At 45.8% G+C, this 17,954-nt stretch overlaps 2 protein-coding genes across 4 annotated transcripts in view; both read left to right on the top strand.

Moving 5' to 3' along the window:
• The window catches only part of LOC144106563 (sodium- and chloride-dependent GABA transporter 1-like), a 35,180-nt gene extending 27,557 nt beyond the window's left edge, over nucleotides 1-7,623 (top strand). For both annotated transcript variants that reach the window (XM_077639408.1, XM_077639407.1), the window contains exons 13-15: nucleotides 54-154; nucleotides 1,747-1,902; nucleotides 7,305-7,623. In XM_077639408.1, the coding sequence (XP_077495534.1) occupies nucleotides 54-154; nucleotides 1,747-1,902; nucleotides 7,305-7,604 (557 nt within the window). In that variant the 3' untranslated portion in view covers nucleotides 7,605-7,623. The remainder of the gene's footprint in view (nucleotides 1-53; nucleotides 155-1,746; nucleotides 1,903-7,304) is intronic.
• Nucleotides 7,624-13,318: 5,695 nt separating this feature from the next.
• LOC144106564 (uncharacterized) lies at nucleotides 13,319-17,808 on the top strand. Of its 2 annotated transcripts, none has more exons than XM_077639409.1 (3): nucleotides 13,319-13,514; nucleotides 13,938-14,183; nucleotides 16,052-17,808. In XM_077639409.1, exon 3 carries the CDS (start codon nucleotides 16,068-16,070, stop codon nucleotides 16,515-16,517), a length of 450 nt encoding a protein of 149 aa, XP_077495535.1. In that variant the 5' UTR covers nucleotides 13,319-13,514; nucleotides 13,938-14,183; nucleotides 16,052-16,067; the 3' UTR covers nucleotides 16,518-17,808. The 2 variants fall into 2 exon arrangements, with proteins under 2 accessions (XP_077495535.1, XP_077495536.1); XM_077639410.1 differs by having other exon boundaries at nucleotides 15,987-17,808.
• Nucleotides 17,809-17,954: the final 146 nt, after the last annotated feature.

The following is a 17,954-nucleotide window of genomic DNA, read 5'->3' as shown; positions in this document are numbered from 1 at the left end:
TTCTGCTGCTCAAAATGATGAACGTCACATGCCCATTTTTATTTTCTGTTTAGGCATAGAGAGACTAAGATTGGACGCAGAGTTCATGATGGGATCCCCTACGGGCTGGCCTGTGCAATTCTGCTGGAAGTACGTCTGCCCCTGCTTGCTAACGGTGAGTTCGTGTGCAGCATATTTATCTTAATTACGCGAAAATTGGATCCCATTCCACGGAAATCAGGAGCACTTGAATTATTGTAGTCTCCCTGAGTTTGAATCAATCCGCATTCTGCACTTTTCGGTGCGTGTGTGATATAGGTTTCATAAGGGGAAGAATGTGATTAAAATTGCTTGCCTAAGCTCGCCTGACCCTGTTCTGCACTGAGAGTCTATTAAAGTAGCTTGCTTAAGCTCGCCTGGCCCTGTTATGCACTGAGATTCTATTAAAACTGCTTGCTTAAGCTCGCGTTACCGTGTTCTGCACTGATATTCCATTCCGTAAACAACGATTTTCTTCATTACACGCTGAAAAACGGATTTCTGTGCTTAACGTTTTTTTTCCTGCAGCTGTATAGAAAAGCAGGCAATTTGAAAATAAAGAAAAATTACGATTTTAGGTTTCCTTAAAGCACACGAAGATGACTTTTGTCGTGAAACTTAACTCCTATTCTCTGAAAAAAAAACGAAAATCTTCCAGATGGAATATCTTCGCTGATCTGTCGGATCGTCGCGATTTCCTCACACGCTGATTGGACACCTCAAAAATACAATGTGAAGCTCGTCGTCCAGTACACAAAGGCAGGTATTATCCTCTGAAAGTTGGCAACATGAGGAATCAGGGGTTCCAATAGATTGGTTTAAACCTACGCTACTGTTGTTAAGAGAACAGCGTTCGTACTGGCGGATATCAGGTCGACAGTTTACTGCGCACGCGCGGCACAACCAATAGGGCAAGTGCGGTCACTCCACTTTTAAACAGAGAAATGGCCAACGTTGCTTTTCCGAAGTAATCCCCTTTGTACAGCTTTGTTCGCGAATATTAAAGTCGCGCAGGTTACCTGTTTCCTTTTTAGTACAAAACACGAAACCTGTGTTTGCGCGAGCACGAAATCCCATCAATTCTCTTCCATTTTTTAAACAAGAAATACGTAAAACACACACTGAGTTCCGTTAATCCAAGTCAAGCCAAATAATTATGCTGAGAAAATAGTTTTGCCAGTGGTCGCTCTTATTCGCGATATACGGGCAAACCTCATTCCACGGGAACAGTTTTGTTATTTGGGCCACACCCCAACTAGACGGTTTGGATGCAATTTTTATGCGATAGCACAGAAGCCTCACTAGAGCAAACAGCCGGATGGGACCGTGCAGAGTTATTGGGCAATTTTCGCATTTTGCACGCATCCTTTCTTTTATCAAGGGTTATTATTAGTTCCAGGCCAGGCGTCAACTATTACACGCTGTATGAATAGTCTTCCGCGTTGGCCGTCGGAGCATGGATTTGCGCGTTATGGAACGCCATGTGGAACTCGTCACTCCTCACTACTTCATCTAGGGGCACCTCATAGGACTTGTGTACCTTTTAAATGTAAACGCCTAGTAGTCTGTGACCTATTTAATGTGCGCTATGAATGATGGGATTCACATTGTTACGTTTGACGTCAGTTAGTTAGCTGCCGTATATTTCCTCTGGAGCCAAAGCAAATTTCTTATTCCGCCTCTGGTAATGAAGGTAGCTCAGATATCTTCTTTCTCTCACCTTCGCAGGTCATATGCATCAGCAGCATCATCACGAGCAAGCCGCTGACTCTGGGTGACTACGTGTACCCGACATGGGTGCAGATCATCGGAGAACTGCTCGTGTTCGTCCCGATCTTGGCCATGGCTGGAGGGGGACTCTTGCACTTCTTCAAATGCAAAGGGGTGAGTCTAGGCACAACAGCATGCAAGGAGACCAAGTAGTCGACAGCTTAACTCAGTGCTTTCAGAAGACGGTCGATTACTGCAGAATGGGGCTAATACTGCTTCAGCCACTTGTATGTTGTACGTACTTGGCTTGTATAGCAGCTAAAGAAGGTTTTTTGTGTGTGAAAATTATCTTCTGTATAAATAGGAACAGGAAAAAAAATAGCACTACATTCTTTTAAATTAACAGTTCCATATTTTTTAAACTTGTATTTCTGTTTAACAACTCCCCTGTGCAGTGCCTGTACAGCACTAAGGGCTCATAAAGAAATAAATTGCTACTTCTCACTCTGCTAGCTACCCTCTTCAAAAGATCCCACTGGTGGATTGGCTTATGTGGTTTGGGACTCCAAGAGTACGACATTCGCGTTGTCGATTGGTCTGACCGTAAACAGGCTGATGGTGACACCCACTGACGCCTCCCTTTGTCGTCTGACGCGGCTCTTTTTAAGGCGAAAGCCTTTAACGGCTCATACTCGCGTCCACGAGCCTGTCCGTCCGATGTCACGCTCTTCAGCAACTTGATAGAAAAAAAAAATCTTTGTGCTCGATGGGTTTCGAACCACCATATCCTTCCGTTCCGCAGCCGAGCGTGCTAACGACTACGCTACTTCCTGCCATCGCATATGTAGTTCTCCTTGTCTAGGACGCTGGAGAGTGTTTACGGAAAGGCGTCGAATCAGACAATGCCTCCCAAATGCCCTCCAATGTCTCCAGAATTTAAGATTCACAAACAATTGTGTACTTCAACAACATCTTAACCACACATCAGGGACATAAGCAGGAACACCGCGCTAATGGCTTTCGCCTCACCGCACTTCAAGTCAAGAAAGTGCCCCACTGAATATTTGTATCCGGTCCCAAATGCCCTCCAATGTCTCCAGAATTTAAGATTCACAAACAATTGTGTACTTCAACAACATCTTAACCACACATCAGGGACATAAGCAGGAACACCGCGCTAATGGCTTTCGCCTCACCGCACTTCAAGTCAAGAAAGTGCCCCACTGAATATTTGTATCCGGCCAGCATCTTTCGTCGTTCAGAGCCACTGATAAAACATCTGTGCAGCGCAAAACCCGTGGATTGATTCATTCTTGGACCTCTTTGTCAGCCAGTCGTCATGATTTCTTTCCCGAGCTGCCCGCCACCATAGCCATCATTTTGCCATCAGAAAACCCTTGTGTGCTCATGCAAGTTTTTCCTGAAGACTTTAACGCGCCTGCTATTGCTATTCCTACAAAACAGAGAACTGCTTGGTGAGGTATTGTAGGTCTTTGATATACAATGCGAAAAGAATCGGACCAAGGACTGAATCCTGAGGCACGCCCACAGTAACTGCTTCAAAATCCGACCTTGCACCACCCAGAAGGACCATTTGGTGCCTATTATTAAGGTAACTTCTGAAGAATTCTATGCTAGTCCCTCTAAATTCATAATGCATTAGCTTCCTCAGTAAATTATTATGATCGACAGTGTCGGACGCTTTATTAATATAAAAAAATCCTAGGACTATTTTATTGCCCTTTAAGATAGGTTATTGTATTTGTCATACTACTGCTGTTCCGGTAGACCTATTAGGTCTAAATCTGTGTTGATGAGGAGACAGTAGGGTTTCGTGCTCGAGAAAAGCCTTAACTCTGATAGCAGTGAGGTTTTCAAACAATGTGTTGATACAGCTTAAAATCGAGATGGGGCGATGATTCTCAACAAGGTTTCGGTCTCCATTCTTTTATATCGGCACCAATCTACCTAACTTAAGTCAGGATAGGTAGTGGAATAGAAGTCGAGGTTGTAGATTTTTTCGAGTGGAACACATATCTATGCATTGCTTTAGCCCAAATGAGGCGATTACATCACATCCCACTGATCATTTGGACGAAAAAGTATGAAATGTGGAGACTATTCATCCACTGTAATATCGTGTTAATCAAAGGTAGCTAAAATACGTTGTGGAGGTGCGAGGTGTTCTGTGGAAGGACAGCTATTTCCTGTTTTTGCACCAACAGTGAAAAAAAAACATTAAATGTTGAAGAAAGACTTCCAATAGATGTCCGTTGGACTTTGATGCTAAGCATAATAAAATGGGTGGCTGCTGGTTTAATAACAGAGTTGATGATTTTGCTTGTAACTTTCATATCATGGGCATTTTTCAGTACTAATTGTGAATAGTACTCCTTTTTTCGCGATCTTATAGCAGCTGTAACCGCGTTTATTGCTCTCCGGAATTTTTAGAAGTAATATGAATTACCTCAATTTTGTTCCTGTTTGGTATGCCATCGATATTTTTCCTTTGCAAGCTTCAAAATTACTTGTGCCATCTACGGACAGATAGAGGCACTATTACCGTCGCCGAGGCCGAAAAATTGCCCACGCAGATCGCTTCGAAATCTACTACGAGTCCGCTATAATGTCATCCCCATGGGTCTTTATAGGATGGCGTCGTTATGTCCGGGTAAAGGCTGTATCATGGCGGAAGTCTGCTGTGTCTAGGGGAATTATCGAGCAGTGCATCGAGTATTCCCAACTCAGCATTTCTTCTCAACGTGTAGTAGCAGAGGCCTGATAGATCAGGGTTTATTTTTCATCATCGTTCTGGATGACGCACTTTGGGACGATGACGTAGCAGGAACGCTTCGGTAGCGACGGTTCGTTGCTTTCCGTGTGTGGTACACAGTTTAAGAGAGATTTTTTGTGTATACCAGTTAAAAGACGGAGTCTTAGGTTTTGTTCTTACTGGGTTCAGCCTCTTAGTTTCTTGCTTCAGCCAGTGACTATGACAGCGAACTGGTTATTTCTCACTATTACAAGGGAAACGCACTTATTATAAGTTGCGATAATGTAATGTTCCTCTGAAAATATCAGTCAGGGAGCTTTGCGCGGGAGAAATTTGGTAATATGCAGCTAAAATGATTTTACCAAATTTCTCCCGCGCAAAGCTCCCTCACTGATATTTTCAGAGGAACAGTGCATTATCGCAACTTATAATGGTAATATCCAGCTAAAATGACCCGCCGCGGTGGCTCAGTGGTTAGGGCGCTCGAATACTGATCCGGAGTTCCCGGGTTCTAACCCGACCGCGGCGGCTGCGTTTTTGTGGGGGAAAAACGCTAAGGCGCCAGTGTGCTGAGCGATGTCAGTGGTCGTTAAAGATCCCCAGGTGGTCGAAATTATTCCGGAGCCCTCCACTACGTCACCTCTTCCTTCCTTTCTTCTTTCACTCCCTCCTTTATCTCTTCCCTTACGGCGCGGTTCAGGTGTCCAACGATATATGAGACAGATACTGCGTCATTTCCTTTCCCCAAAAAACCAATTATTATTATTATCAGCTAAAATGACGAGAAATGGGCCTAGTAGGTTGTTCATGATGGTTCAGCGCGCTTAACTTTTTACAGACGAAAATACAAAACACAGAGCGCGAATATACTTCGTGTGTTTTCGTCTGTAAAAAGTTAACCGCGTTGAACCATAATCTTGGTGATATCTGCCTCTTGCCGCGAACATGAGTTGAGAAGAGTGACGAGCGCCCCCTTGTCCGACACTGACATTATGCTTTCTGTCTCAACAATGGCCGTGTAAGAGTGGTTCCCCAAAGGAAACGTTGCTGTGATCTTTTATCGTAGCCGAAAAGACCCCGCTCACTCTCTATTGGTCCAACCACTTTCGTTCACCGACTACGTGATCTTGATGAGCTTTTGAGCCGGGGAGTTTTTGCTCTGGTTGGATGAGAATTTGTTGCGCAGAAGTCACTGTCGCCGTTTTCCTCTTCCACTCCCATCAAAAAAAGAAAAAAAAATTCATTAGTCTGCAAGTGTTCTTGTTCTCACGACAAGCGACTAACAATGTTCTATCTGTTCAATTCACCGCATTTTTAGTTTTCTTAATTATACTCTACCGGCTGAGCTCAGTGTATACTCCTTTAAAGTGACAAGGACAACTGCTCCCTGTAAATTTCGTTCCTAGTAAAAATTAGTGGTTTGGCCAAGTGGCCATGTTGATGTTTGTTCGGCACTGAAATGTGCATTTATTGTTGAGGCCATTGAATGCAAATAGTGGAACATTTATTTCCCGCCACTAGCACCAAAACTCGCGATATCGCAACCGAAAAAGACCTTGAGCAACGTTTGGAAGCGAATGGCACTCCGCAACTCAAAATACCCCATTCCGCAAAAATCCGCCTACAAAAAATAGTGTCCAGGTGTGGGTCTTGGCGCAATCGCAGTTTGCTTTTGGAAACGGCCGTCTGGGGCGATGCCAGCAATATTTAACTTTTTAATGTTTTGTAGCTTGTAAAAGCTTTGCTTAGGAGGATCCGGGTCGGGGTTGCCCTCACACCAGCTGTCAATCGGAAGTGGCCTCAGTACCGAGATTTGTTTTCTCGGCCAGTGTGCCAGATATGTAAACGCGAGGACATTGAAGCCGACATACATCGCTTACTGTGGTACTGCCCAGCTCTCAAGCCTACAAGGATCCGGTACCTGATGGTAGCAGGTCTTTCACCAAGCAAGCTTGCTTCATACATTGCCTGGACGCAGGGACCGCACCATCGTTCTCTACTGGACTTCATCAAATCAGCTAACCTTTTTCCATTCATTTAATCTCTACTACATCATTCATCACACCTTCATCCATGGTTGATGCCCTGGGGCAATAAATTTCGCTTAAAAAAAAAGCTCTGCTTACATTGGAAGTACCGAATGTGTCGTTAAAACGAGGCGATATATTGATAGCAGCCAACGTGAAATCGTCCTCAGTGTGCCTTTGACAAATAGCGTAAAAAAAAAACTGAAGCTTCCCTGTGCAAACAGGGTCCGTATAATACAAAAATCTCTAGATTGCGTCCCAATTTTCTCTTTTTGCTGGCTGAGAATGATTTGCTCAAGCAACCGCACCCCGTTCCCACCAGTGGGTTCCAGCCGACAGCTAAATGCGCTCAGTCGGTTGAGCAGACGAGAAAGAACCGAAGTGAATGAAAAATAGGATTAAAAAGAAAAAAAATGGTTATATTTTTCTGGTCGCATGGGGTAAGAATTTCTTAAGCGGGCTTTTATGCACTGACACATCCCTGAGCACTGTGGCAGATAAACTCCAGAAAATTCTTTTTTTTTCTCCTCCTCTGTGGCCTTCGTAACCACCTTAGACATTAGATTGAGGGTGAAATTTTTCTCAGATAAAAGAAACGGGGATTTGTGAGAAGTCTTGGTCTGTATGACCACGTTTCGACAAAGAGTTATCTTCGTCTGGGCCTAGGCAAAGAGTTCTTGTTTTGAAACCTTGGTCGGCGGACTGAGACTTGCCTCCCGCTCCTTGTTTATTTTGTTATCTCTAACCGAGTGTAACACGCGGCGCTGCCCCCGCAGAGCTGCTCCGAGGCTACGAAGCCTCGACCCGAGTGGGGTCCCAAGGACCCGCAGACCCTGACGCGGTACCGGTTGTTCCTCTTCGAGCGGGGTGTCGTCCCGCCGGGAATGACCGAGGCCGACCACGAGTCAATCAAGAAGAACGCTATGGCCGCTGGGGACGTTGCCGTCGGTCCAGAAGGGCCAAAGCCGGAAGTGGGTGGCGCCCCAGCCGTCCCGCCGGCACCACCGCCCGGTGGCGCTGCTGCGCCCGCCGGCAATGTCGACAATGCCAAGCCAGCTGCTGCCTTAAAGCCCTAGGAAATGTAGTTCGTAAATAAATGCCCACATTTCCTGTTTTGCGGCGATAGTCTAATATATCTGGGACTATCTCAGCCTGAGTGGACTCGGCGTTTGCGCAGAATGCGTCGATATAAATATTGCGCGCTGAGCTGCCGTCCACAGTGAATTTACTTAACTGTGCTTGAGCCATGACATAACGGCCAGAGGCAGAAATGACCCGGGCTATGCGCTGCACACACCCCAGATGACGTGATCGAGTTACACCTTAAGTCGCGTGCGTGAGTGGGGTGAGGCCTATATGGATGATTCCGTTGTCTCAATTCTCTCAACGGCAAATACCTATAGGTAGGTCGTTTTGGCATCATCATCAGCCTGACTGCATCTACTGCAGGGCAGATGCCTCTACCACGTCCCTCTAACCCTGTCTCTTGCCAGCTGCGCCCACCCTATGCGTGCAAACTTCGTAATCTCATCCGCTCACCTAACCTTCTGTCCTCTTGAAATCCACTCCGTTGCCTTTCAGGACCAGCGGTTATCTTGCCTTTGCGTTACATGCCCGGCCCAAGCCCATTTATTCCCCTTGATTTCGACTAGGACATGATTAACCGGCGTTTGTTCTCTCACCCACTCTGCCCGCTTCCGATATCTCTACGTTACCCCCATAATTTTTCGTCCATGACTCGCTGCGTTGTCCTTAACTCAAGCTGAACCCTTTTCGTTAGCCTGCACGTTTCTGCCCCGTAAGTGAGCACCGGCGAGATACGGCTGTTGTACACTTTTCTCTTGAGGGATATTAGTAAACTACCAGTCATGGTCAGGGAGAACCTGCCATATGCGCTCCACCTCATTCTTATCCTTCTATATTTCCCTCATGATCCAGATCAGCTGTCACTACCTGCCCTAAGTAGACGTATTTCTTTACACTTCCAGCACCTCGCTGCCAATTGTGAACTGCTATTTCCTGGATAGACTGTTGAAAGTTTCTTTGGTTTTCTGCATATTAATTCTTAAACCCATCGTTCTGCTCTGCCTAATTCATTGGTCATGATTTGCAGTCCACCTCCTGAGTGCCGCCCTGCTGAGCAAATTAAAGCGATGTTAAGAGGTAAATCCAACAATGTGAACAGCCACAATCATTGCAAAAATGGCGTGGCTCAGCAGAGCAGGCTCCGCGAGCCCAAGCCCGAGCTTCGTCATCTTCATCTTCAGTCTGTCTTTCCTACTCCGTCGGCGCTGGTTGCTGGTGCAACAAGCGCCAACCGTGTCTCTTGTCAGGACGTCGCCCGGGAGAAAAGGTGACATCCTGGCGGTCTAAGGGCACGAGACGTTAGCAGGGCCATAGTAGGGATTCAGGCAGTCGGCTCCATCAATAGTTTATTGCTTCTATTTCTTATTCTCAATGGGCTAATCTTAGCACTACAAATTTTTAGACAGATGGGACCTACTTAGAACGGACTAGCGTAAGAGAGCACATGGTAGTGGGCTGGTCCATGACTTTTGTCGGCTGAAACACCGGAGTTCTGAGAGGTACAGGCAACTGTAAGGTCAATCTCGCTTGAACATCAACACTACCACCACCACAAGGCAAAAGCACCCGAGGTATTGGTAGATTGAGTCTTCAACCACTCTCTGGCGATAACAAGAAAGAACTGCTACCCCAGCCGTGCAAATCCACCAGGTCTTGGCTGAGATCACAGGGAAAGTGAGCTCTAATCGAAGCTTCGACAGCTCCTCGTCTGCGCCATCCATATCGTGGCCGATGTCGTCCATTTTGCTGTCGAAGTCTGCCATTTCGCGGCCGAAGTCGACCATTCTACGGCCGAAGTCGACCATTCTACGGCCGAAGTCGCCCATTCTACGGACGACGTCGCCCATTCTACGGCAGAAGTCGCCCATTCTACGGCAGAGATCGCCCATTCTACGGCCGAAGTCGCCCTTTCTACAGCCAAGGTCGTCCATTTTCCGGCCAAACTCGTCCATATAGCGGTGGAAGTCGTCCATTTTTTGGTCAAACTCGTCCATAGAGTGGTAGAAGTGGTCCATTTTTTGGCCAAACTCGTCCATTTTTCGGCCAAGCTCGTCCATATAGCGGCGGAAGTTGTCCATTTAGCAGCGATAGTTGTCCATGTTTCGGGGAAGTCATCTATGCTGCAGCTGAAGTCGGTGTTGTCGCGCGATTGTTCCGAATCTTGGAAGGTTGTTGTTGTTACCCTCACACAATGGCACATACCCACACATGGGGATTTGCTAAGAGTTCGGGAGGACAGAGAGTTTTTCAGATAAACCTTTTCATGGACGACAGTGAGATTTGTAGCAGAGTGATTAAAAGATGATAATTGTAAAAATAATATAAAAATGTTACAAAGGCAGCTAATTTGATTCCAGTAAGAAATTTTGGACAGCGGTAAAAACAGATTTATGGCTGTACCCAAGTATGGTGGCGCCAAACGACAATATGATCGGGCTGCTAAAACTAGGGCCAAGCTGCTGTAACGGCTCCTCTGAAAACCTTCTTCTTGAGTACGAAATACAACAGATGTCTGCGACAGATGCTACTTTTAGTGTCAGTGCTTATTATGCGTGCCTAAAAAAATTCCAACTGATTCGGGGCACTCTTAAGGTCTGCCTTGGAGGTACGATGGGATAGTGTTAGTGGGTACCTTCAGCGGCCAGGTGTCTTCTTTGCATATCACTTCGCAGAAAAGGACATTTTTATTTGTCTTCTTTTGTTTTTTTTTCTTATTTTCGTTTTTATTTCTAAAATTTTTATTTCATGACTAATTTCTATTATTCGCCACAAGACGCACAAGGCCTCCTTTTAACCAAGTCCGCGAACTCGCCTCGATTACGTAATAAATGTAATGCCACAAGCAGTATTAGATTTATTAGCGCTGCATTAAGCGTGTGGATCTAAAGCCGTAGTATCCAAGTATAAATGCTTATTGCACGTGTTGGAAACAATTTCAGATGAGGTTAGCCAAGTGGCTCTTTTTCAGACCTGGCAAAGGCCATGATTGTTTTGTTTTGCAATCTTGTAGGCTGCAAGCAGCGCTGTCATGTCTTGCTTAAATGCATAGAACTATGTTATAAAGTGTTCACTACACGACCGATCGTTAATCAAAAGCTTGACAAACATATTGAAGATATATAATCGGATATCGACTTTGTTATTCGCTTTTTTTCTTCAGCCCCTTTGCCTTAGTATAATAAAAACACAGCAATTTGTGGCTTCTGGCTATCTCAATGTGAAATTGAAATTTTGGCCTACGCTAATGATGTTGCCATTTTATGTTCTGGTAAAAAGAATGTGCTCGATGCTTTGCACGTAATTTTGTGAAAGGTCGTGTGCGGTACTTAACATTGCAGTATCGCAATAATGGGCCTCACTGGGACTCTCAAATCACGTTAGTTAGTCGACAAACCAAGCCTTGGATCGATAGGGAGCTGTTTGTGTTTCCACGAGCACAAGTATGAAGTACATTCTTGATTTTGAAGATCATGTACGTAATGTAAGTGCTTCATTCTGCAAGGAAAAAAGTACAGGCGATGCATAGAACTTTTGCGAGTTTTGTACTGCCCTCTCAGAGAGAGCCTATGCGTCGAGACCATATCATTCTCCCTCTGGAGCCTGGTGGAGCTGTTCTTTTGAACTCGTTTGTCCATCAGCTTGTTTCAAGGTTTGTCTTTTTTAAAACGGCAAACTATTTCTTGTAGTTTTGCTTCACGGACGATGAAGTTCCCATTTACCTATTCTGCTTGCGCCCACTGGTCACACACGTCAGGCTTTCTTGAGGAAGTTACCGAGACATTTTATTTGTTCACTGCACGTTTTTATTAGAGTAGCTATAAGAACTGGCAAGAAAACTTATGAGAAAAGTTCTTATCGACACGTTATTTCATGTAGCGATGTTTTGACAGCCTTACATCTCTTTCTGGACAATAATAGATTAAGGCAGGTGAAACGGATGTGTGTTCTGTCGGCTGCAAAGACTTTCTTTTTTAAGCTTCACACGTCAACCTTACCTGTAAATAATTGGCTTCAAGCTAAGGGACGTTAGTGTAACTATCAGTGAGCTTCCGTCTGTGTCAGCAGCCAAAGGCTATTGAGCATTGCTTTGGGCTTTTTCGTGATGCCTTTTTTTTTTTGGGGGGGGGGGGGGGCATTTTCTTATGAACCCTGAAACAGGAGATTGAGATCACGCCCTGCACAATGAGATTACTGCCCACAATGAAAGGTTGTAAGATTCCATGCAATAATTTTGTACTCATGGGACTGTTTAGCCTGTGGAAAAGTAGCGTGATAGATTGCCACGTAGGGCCGCTACGTTTACCGAAGTCTTTGATCAGGGAGAAGTGTGCTTTGGACCGGGTGGTATATGCTGCGCGTGATCTACTTCCTTTCTGGCTGCCTTTACTCGATGCATGTGTGTGTCACCTGGCATTTTGATGTGCGGGAAGATTGGTAGGAGGATGCTAGCGTGGCTATGAATGACGGCTTCGCTGTATATGGCCTGTTTGAGTATGGCTAGATTCCTCAGTATTGTTGTTCTTATTAATGCAATACAGTATCACATCATGCCGCAGTAGTAGGCACCACTTTGCGCAGAAAATGCAAGGTGTTCAATATAGAAAAAAGCATTAAAGAGCGCATTGCGCATAATGTTTGCTTTTGTTACACTTGCACTCCTCACTTCACTAAATTCGTTGCTTCAACATTCCTTGAGGAGCTACAACTGACTTGGGATCCTTAACCTTCGCGGAGAAATACGCAACTGTTGTTCGTGAATCGCGCTACATACGGCAAGGTCGCGAAGGGCGCTTGTCAGCTTACGGAAAGTTCTGGCAACTAGGCCTAGCTGGTAGCTCAGAGCGAAGTAATTTTCAGCTCAAAAACAGGAACAATGAGAAAAACGAACACGAACACAGCGTTGACTTCAACTAATTTCACTGTAGTCATTAGAGAGTTTGCATCTTTATGTGCACAGGTAACACAGCCTGGTAGAAGCCCTTGCTCCCCTAGCGCCAACTGACAAAATGCTTCGTTTGCACACGAAGTGTTTCCATTGTGCAACACCACCTGTCCTTGTTGTCATTGTAACATCTGTTTAATATATTCGTATTTATAACAACTTTGTATCCTTGTTGTCCTTGAAACATCACCTACCATGCTCTCCCTGTCATTTTCCTTGTGTTCTTGCGCTTTAGTTTGTTTTAAGATAACCTTACTTACATTTACAATAACCTTACTTACCTTTAAGCACTGAAAGCTGACAATCATTTCCAAGCGGCACAAACTACTTTGCTTTTATGCTTGCCTTGAACACTGCGACTAAAACTGGAAGTGTGGCCGTGCTTCTACAAAAGTATACCCCCTTTTGAGGTGCCACACGGAGTGGGAATGGCTTGTATTCATGGTTGCTGATTAGTATGAATTTATAATACGACAGCCGCCGCAATTTGACTTGCGGTACTCTCGACTCATATCACCGACGGAACTATCGATGGGAAAAAAGCGAAATGAGAACAGTTCCCTGGTTTAACTCGTCGCGTCGTCCGCGCCATCTCTCGTGAAGGTCACGTTAAACGAGTGCTCGGCTAAAAATGGCACGGAATTTCCCGGAGCAGTCTGCAGCTCTTTCATATGACTACTTTCGTAGCCGGGCTGCGAATCAGCGTAAAAAAAAGGACCGGAACAATGCAAGCGAATTCCCTTCGGCTGTCGTGTTGCACGCTGCGACCAAAAACCGGTTTCTCGTCTCCTTCGGACTCTTCACAAACAGCTGCTCAAACCCACGCGCGGAGCGCTACCTCAGGGCTTGCCCTGGGACTTCCCGCCTTTGCTTTGCCGGATAAAGGCGAGGTCGTTCTTTCATTCGTGTCATTACTTTCGGACTAGGAGGAGACGGCTACCTCAAGCTGTCTGTGAAGGTGGGTGCACTGTAATGTATTTTAATGCCCTAATTATAAATATGTTGTAAAATTGAACAGGAATAGTGCAGTCAAGTTCCATTGCATGCTGAGACCTGGCAATAGAAAGTTTGTTCAATATATTAAACATTAGAATCGCAGGCGAGGCCGCCATTAAAGGGGTTAATCGGTACAGTGCAACCAACAATTTAAGAGCACATTTGAGCGAAGAATGTCTATGTCTGCTGTGTTTTAGAACATTCATAGTTGTCTCTTCACACACACACACACATATATATATATATATATATATATATATATATATATATATATATATATATATATATATATATATATATATATATATATATACATTTTTGGCAGCAGTGGCAGCGTGTCAGCACAGTCAGCACTGCCTAATCCGCATGCTCTGCGTTTTTGCAGTCGGTTGCGCATCGACTAGAAATCCCGGCCGTGTGATAGCTCCTTTACCGTCAGACTGCCAGGAACCTGAGACGATCGCCTGGAAAGCACGTGAGCGGCGCATGCGGACTGGAGAGCGACATCAGCGCCGTTGGGACCGTCACAGTATAAAAAGGGGCACAGGATCATCGGACCGCCATTTGGCAGACGTGGCAGCGTGTCAGCACAGTCAGCACTGCCTAATCCGCACGCTCTGCGTTTTTGCAGGTTAGTCTTCGATTTGTGCATCTTCAGTCTACAAATTGTCTAAAATCGCTGCCACTGCTGCCTTGGCTTTTCGTGTTGCTGTACATTGCTCTAGTGACAACAAATGCTGTAAAGGTTTTATTCTTTGTTTTCTTTTTCTGCCATGCCTTCCACGGAAAGAGAGATTTGTTTGTGTTGTAATGAGGAGTGTTTGGATAGCGAAGGTCTGCTTTGCGCGGAGTGTGGCTTCCGATACCATTTAGGAAATTTAAAGAAACGGAAGTCAGGGCAACAAATATTTTAATCACCAACAACGGCATATTTTTATTTGTTTAGACAATGATCAGAATATCCTAAATTTCAAGTAATGAAACTTTATCAAAGCTCGTTCCTTTATTTCACACTCAGAAGTAATATACTTCACACTTAGCTCTTTATTCCTGATGGAGTCATGGCGTTTGAACACGGAAACCTGCGACACCCTGTAGAAGGCCTCCGGCAGGCTAAATAATAATATTAATAATATTAATAATTGGTTTTATGGGGAAAGGAAATGGCGCAGTATCTGTCTCATATATCATTGAACACCTGCACCGCGCCGTAAGGGAAGGGATAAAGGAGGGAGTGAAAGAAGAAAGGAAGGAGAGGTGCCGTAGGGGAAGGCTGCGGAATAATTTCGACCACCTGGGGATCTTTAACGTGCACTGACATCGCACGGCACATGGGCGCTTTAGCGTTTTTCCTCCATAAAAACGCAGCCGCCGTGGTCGGGTTCGAACCCGGGAACTCCGGATCAGTAGTCGAGCGCCCTAACCACTGATACACCGCGGCGGGTGCAGGCGAAACCCTCTGTTTGAAGCCTATGTATGGCTAGACTCGGCATTTATCTCGAGCTTACCCTGAGTCTAAAATGATAGCCGTGAGCCAAGGCAACCGTATGTCTCTTGTCCCCCGCAAAAAGAGTGCGCCCGCGCTGTCAGCTACATGGAATCGGTCTGTCTGTTATATTTTGGCTGTCTATAGTCCCCATCTATTACACTCTATACAGCTTTAATGTACTTCCACGTATTATATCGTTGCTCGTCGACAGCGCCGTGACGTCTTCACAATGTGGAGCGTGAACAAAAGCCGGGAGTATATTTCAGGGCTAAGACAGGCGGCGGTTGGAATCGATTTCAAACCCACCCACGAAGCACAAGGAAGGCAGGAGGCGGCGGAAGGACATAATGTAAAAAAAATCTACAGAAGGTGCGGGAGACCCTCGAAACACCGCACTTACTCTTCCTCTCTTGAATTGAGGCGCTGGAGTCATAAGCAGAAAGCGCGGAATATGGCGCAAGATATAAAGAATACCCGCTGCGGTGGCTCAGGGGTTAGGGCGCTCGGCTACTGATCCGGAGTTCCCGGGTTCGAAGCCGACCACGGCGGCTGCGTTTCGATGGAGACGAAACGCTAAGGCGCCCGTGTGCTGTTCGATGTCTGTGCACGTTAAAGATCCCCAGGTGGTCGAAATTATTTCGAAGCCCTCCACTACGGCGCCCCTTCCTTTGTTCTCTCAGTCTCCCCTTTATGCCTTCACTTCCGGTGCGGTTCAGGTGCCCCCCCCCCGAGATGTGAGACAGATACTGCGCCATTTTCTTTCCCCGAAAACCATTTTCCTTTTTCATGGCCCAAGAATACATTTTGGTATTGAAACGCTGCATAGCTTGCACCCATGTTAGATCAGTTTAAGCATTGCGCGAAAATTGAAAGCGGTTTTCTAGTGTCTGGAGCCCGCCTCTTCCGCTTAGTGCTGGTGATTATGTTTTTCACCTTTTATTGCAGTGATTCTTGTGCTGAAGTATTGCCTTGTTAGCAGCGCGCCTTTTCCCACTCCCGCATCCGTCCAGGATACAAATCTTCAACATGCTCGGTATTCGAGAGCTCATCCTGTTGGTCTTCTGTGTACTCGGAGCAAGCCTCGGTACGAAGAACGCCGGCAACTCGTTCCTGAGCGCAGCAAATACCGGGAAGTGCGCCCCGCAGCCGGACTCATACAGCGTCGGAAACAGGGCCAGCTGCACGTTCACCCGTGTCCTGGACATCGACTCGCACAGGATTCCACCGGAAATACCGAGCGCGAAATGCAAGTGTCCCGGAAACCTGTGCAGTCTGGTCGGCGACTTCCGGTGTCAGGAAGTGCGAGAGAAGTTGAAGGTGTCCTACGCCCACTACGACGGTTCTGGAGGGATGACGCTGCGCAACAAGACGATTGATGTGACGACCGCCTGCGTATGCGCCATGAACAGGGCTCTCAAGGCGCGGGACGAAGGCCAGTTTAGGACCTTAAACGTGGAGGACAACTCAGTTCGTTAGGAGTGCATGACTATCCTGGATTCGCAGTGCAGGTCCTTAGTTTGAGACTTGGAGAGAAGGTGGTGCACCGGTTGCAACTGTAGTAGTGTGCCTCCTTGGCAGCGGTGCCGTAGTACAGGATGCAGACGCTTTTTCCTTGAAATACGCCATTTCTTAGACGCACACATTGGATGCCAGGCCCGTGGTTCGGGCATAACCCTATTGAAAAATGTGTACAGGCTTGAATAGGAGACAAATAGGATTATGGCACATTCCGTTTAACATTATGGGATGAAGCTTCCAAAGCGATTCAGCCTTTGAGTCACTCCTTGGTGGAGGGCTCCGTATAACTACCATTGGCCGTGGTTAATTACCGTTCACTTACATCATACAGTGCATGCAAGTCGTGAGTTCGAACCCGCCCACTACGGTAGCACTTCGATGGAGCAAAAATGTGAAAATTCTGTGTACTGTGCATTGTTAGTGCCCGTTAAGAACCCCAGGTGGTCGAAATTATCCGGAGCCTTCCCCTACGGCGTCCCTCATAGACTGAGCCGCTTTGGGACGTCCATCCTATAAAGCCAAACCAAGTGGGTCATAATCCGATTTGCTGACCAGTTCAAACCTATATACATTTTCCGTAGGGAATGGTCGAACATTATGCACTAAAAAGGCTTGGACGCGTGATAACAGTACTGAAAAGCATACTGTTATCAAGCAAAATCACGCTCTTTGATAGTAGTATATCGAGACGGCGCAAAATGACCATTGTAGCCTCTATATATCACACCTGTCTCCACCCATGAGTAAAAGATCTTCGCTGCGAGGCTTTCCTTCTAGCTAATTACATGGCTACTGAGAGACACTGTGCTGTTTTCCAAAGTACCATACCATACACTGTACTGATTTTATTGTATTCGTTATTACTGTGTGCGTTTTCAATAAACTTGAAAGTTGAAACACCAAATGGGCGCAAACAAGCCGGAACATTCCGCGTAATATTGGGGTTTTGCGAACAGCCCAGGAATTTAAATATTTCCCGGAAATGTAGGCAATGTAGGGATCGATAGAAGAACACAAAATTTATGAGTCTTCGGAATTTGCCCCGGAGTCCTGGAGTGCCGCTCATACTTAGCACACTCACACTTCCGAATATGTATAAGCGTTGGACAAGTTTCTTCCTGACGCTCTCAGAACTTTCGGGTTAGAACGATGGCACTATACCTCCGCAACAGCACGCAGCGGGTAGCCAAGTATTACGACTAGGGCAATAATGATAACTAATTGTTTACGTCGAAAGCCTAATAAAATTATATAAGCACCTTTTCTCTGTCCCCTGATCTTTTATTCTCAACACACATTTCTGCACCCAGTGGCCTGGTACCTGTCAGAAAGAATGCCTATCACATGCAACTACCATGCCTCCGCACGCTTGTCGTTATAAGGCGTCACTGCAAT

This window comes from Amblyomma americanum, chromosome 10, assembly GCF_052857255.1.
Source record: "Amblyomma americanum isolate KBUSLIRL-KWMA chromosome 10, ASM5285725v1, whole genome shotgun sequence".
Taxonomy (NCBI): domain Eukaryota; kingdom Metazoa; phylum Arthropoda; class Arachnida; order Ixodida; family Ixodidae; genus Amblyomma; species Amblyomma americanum.
The sequence above is the reverse complement of the archived record's forward strand: the minus strand, read 5'-3'. Positions and strand labels throughout refer to the sequence as shown.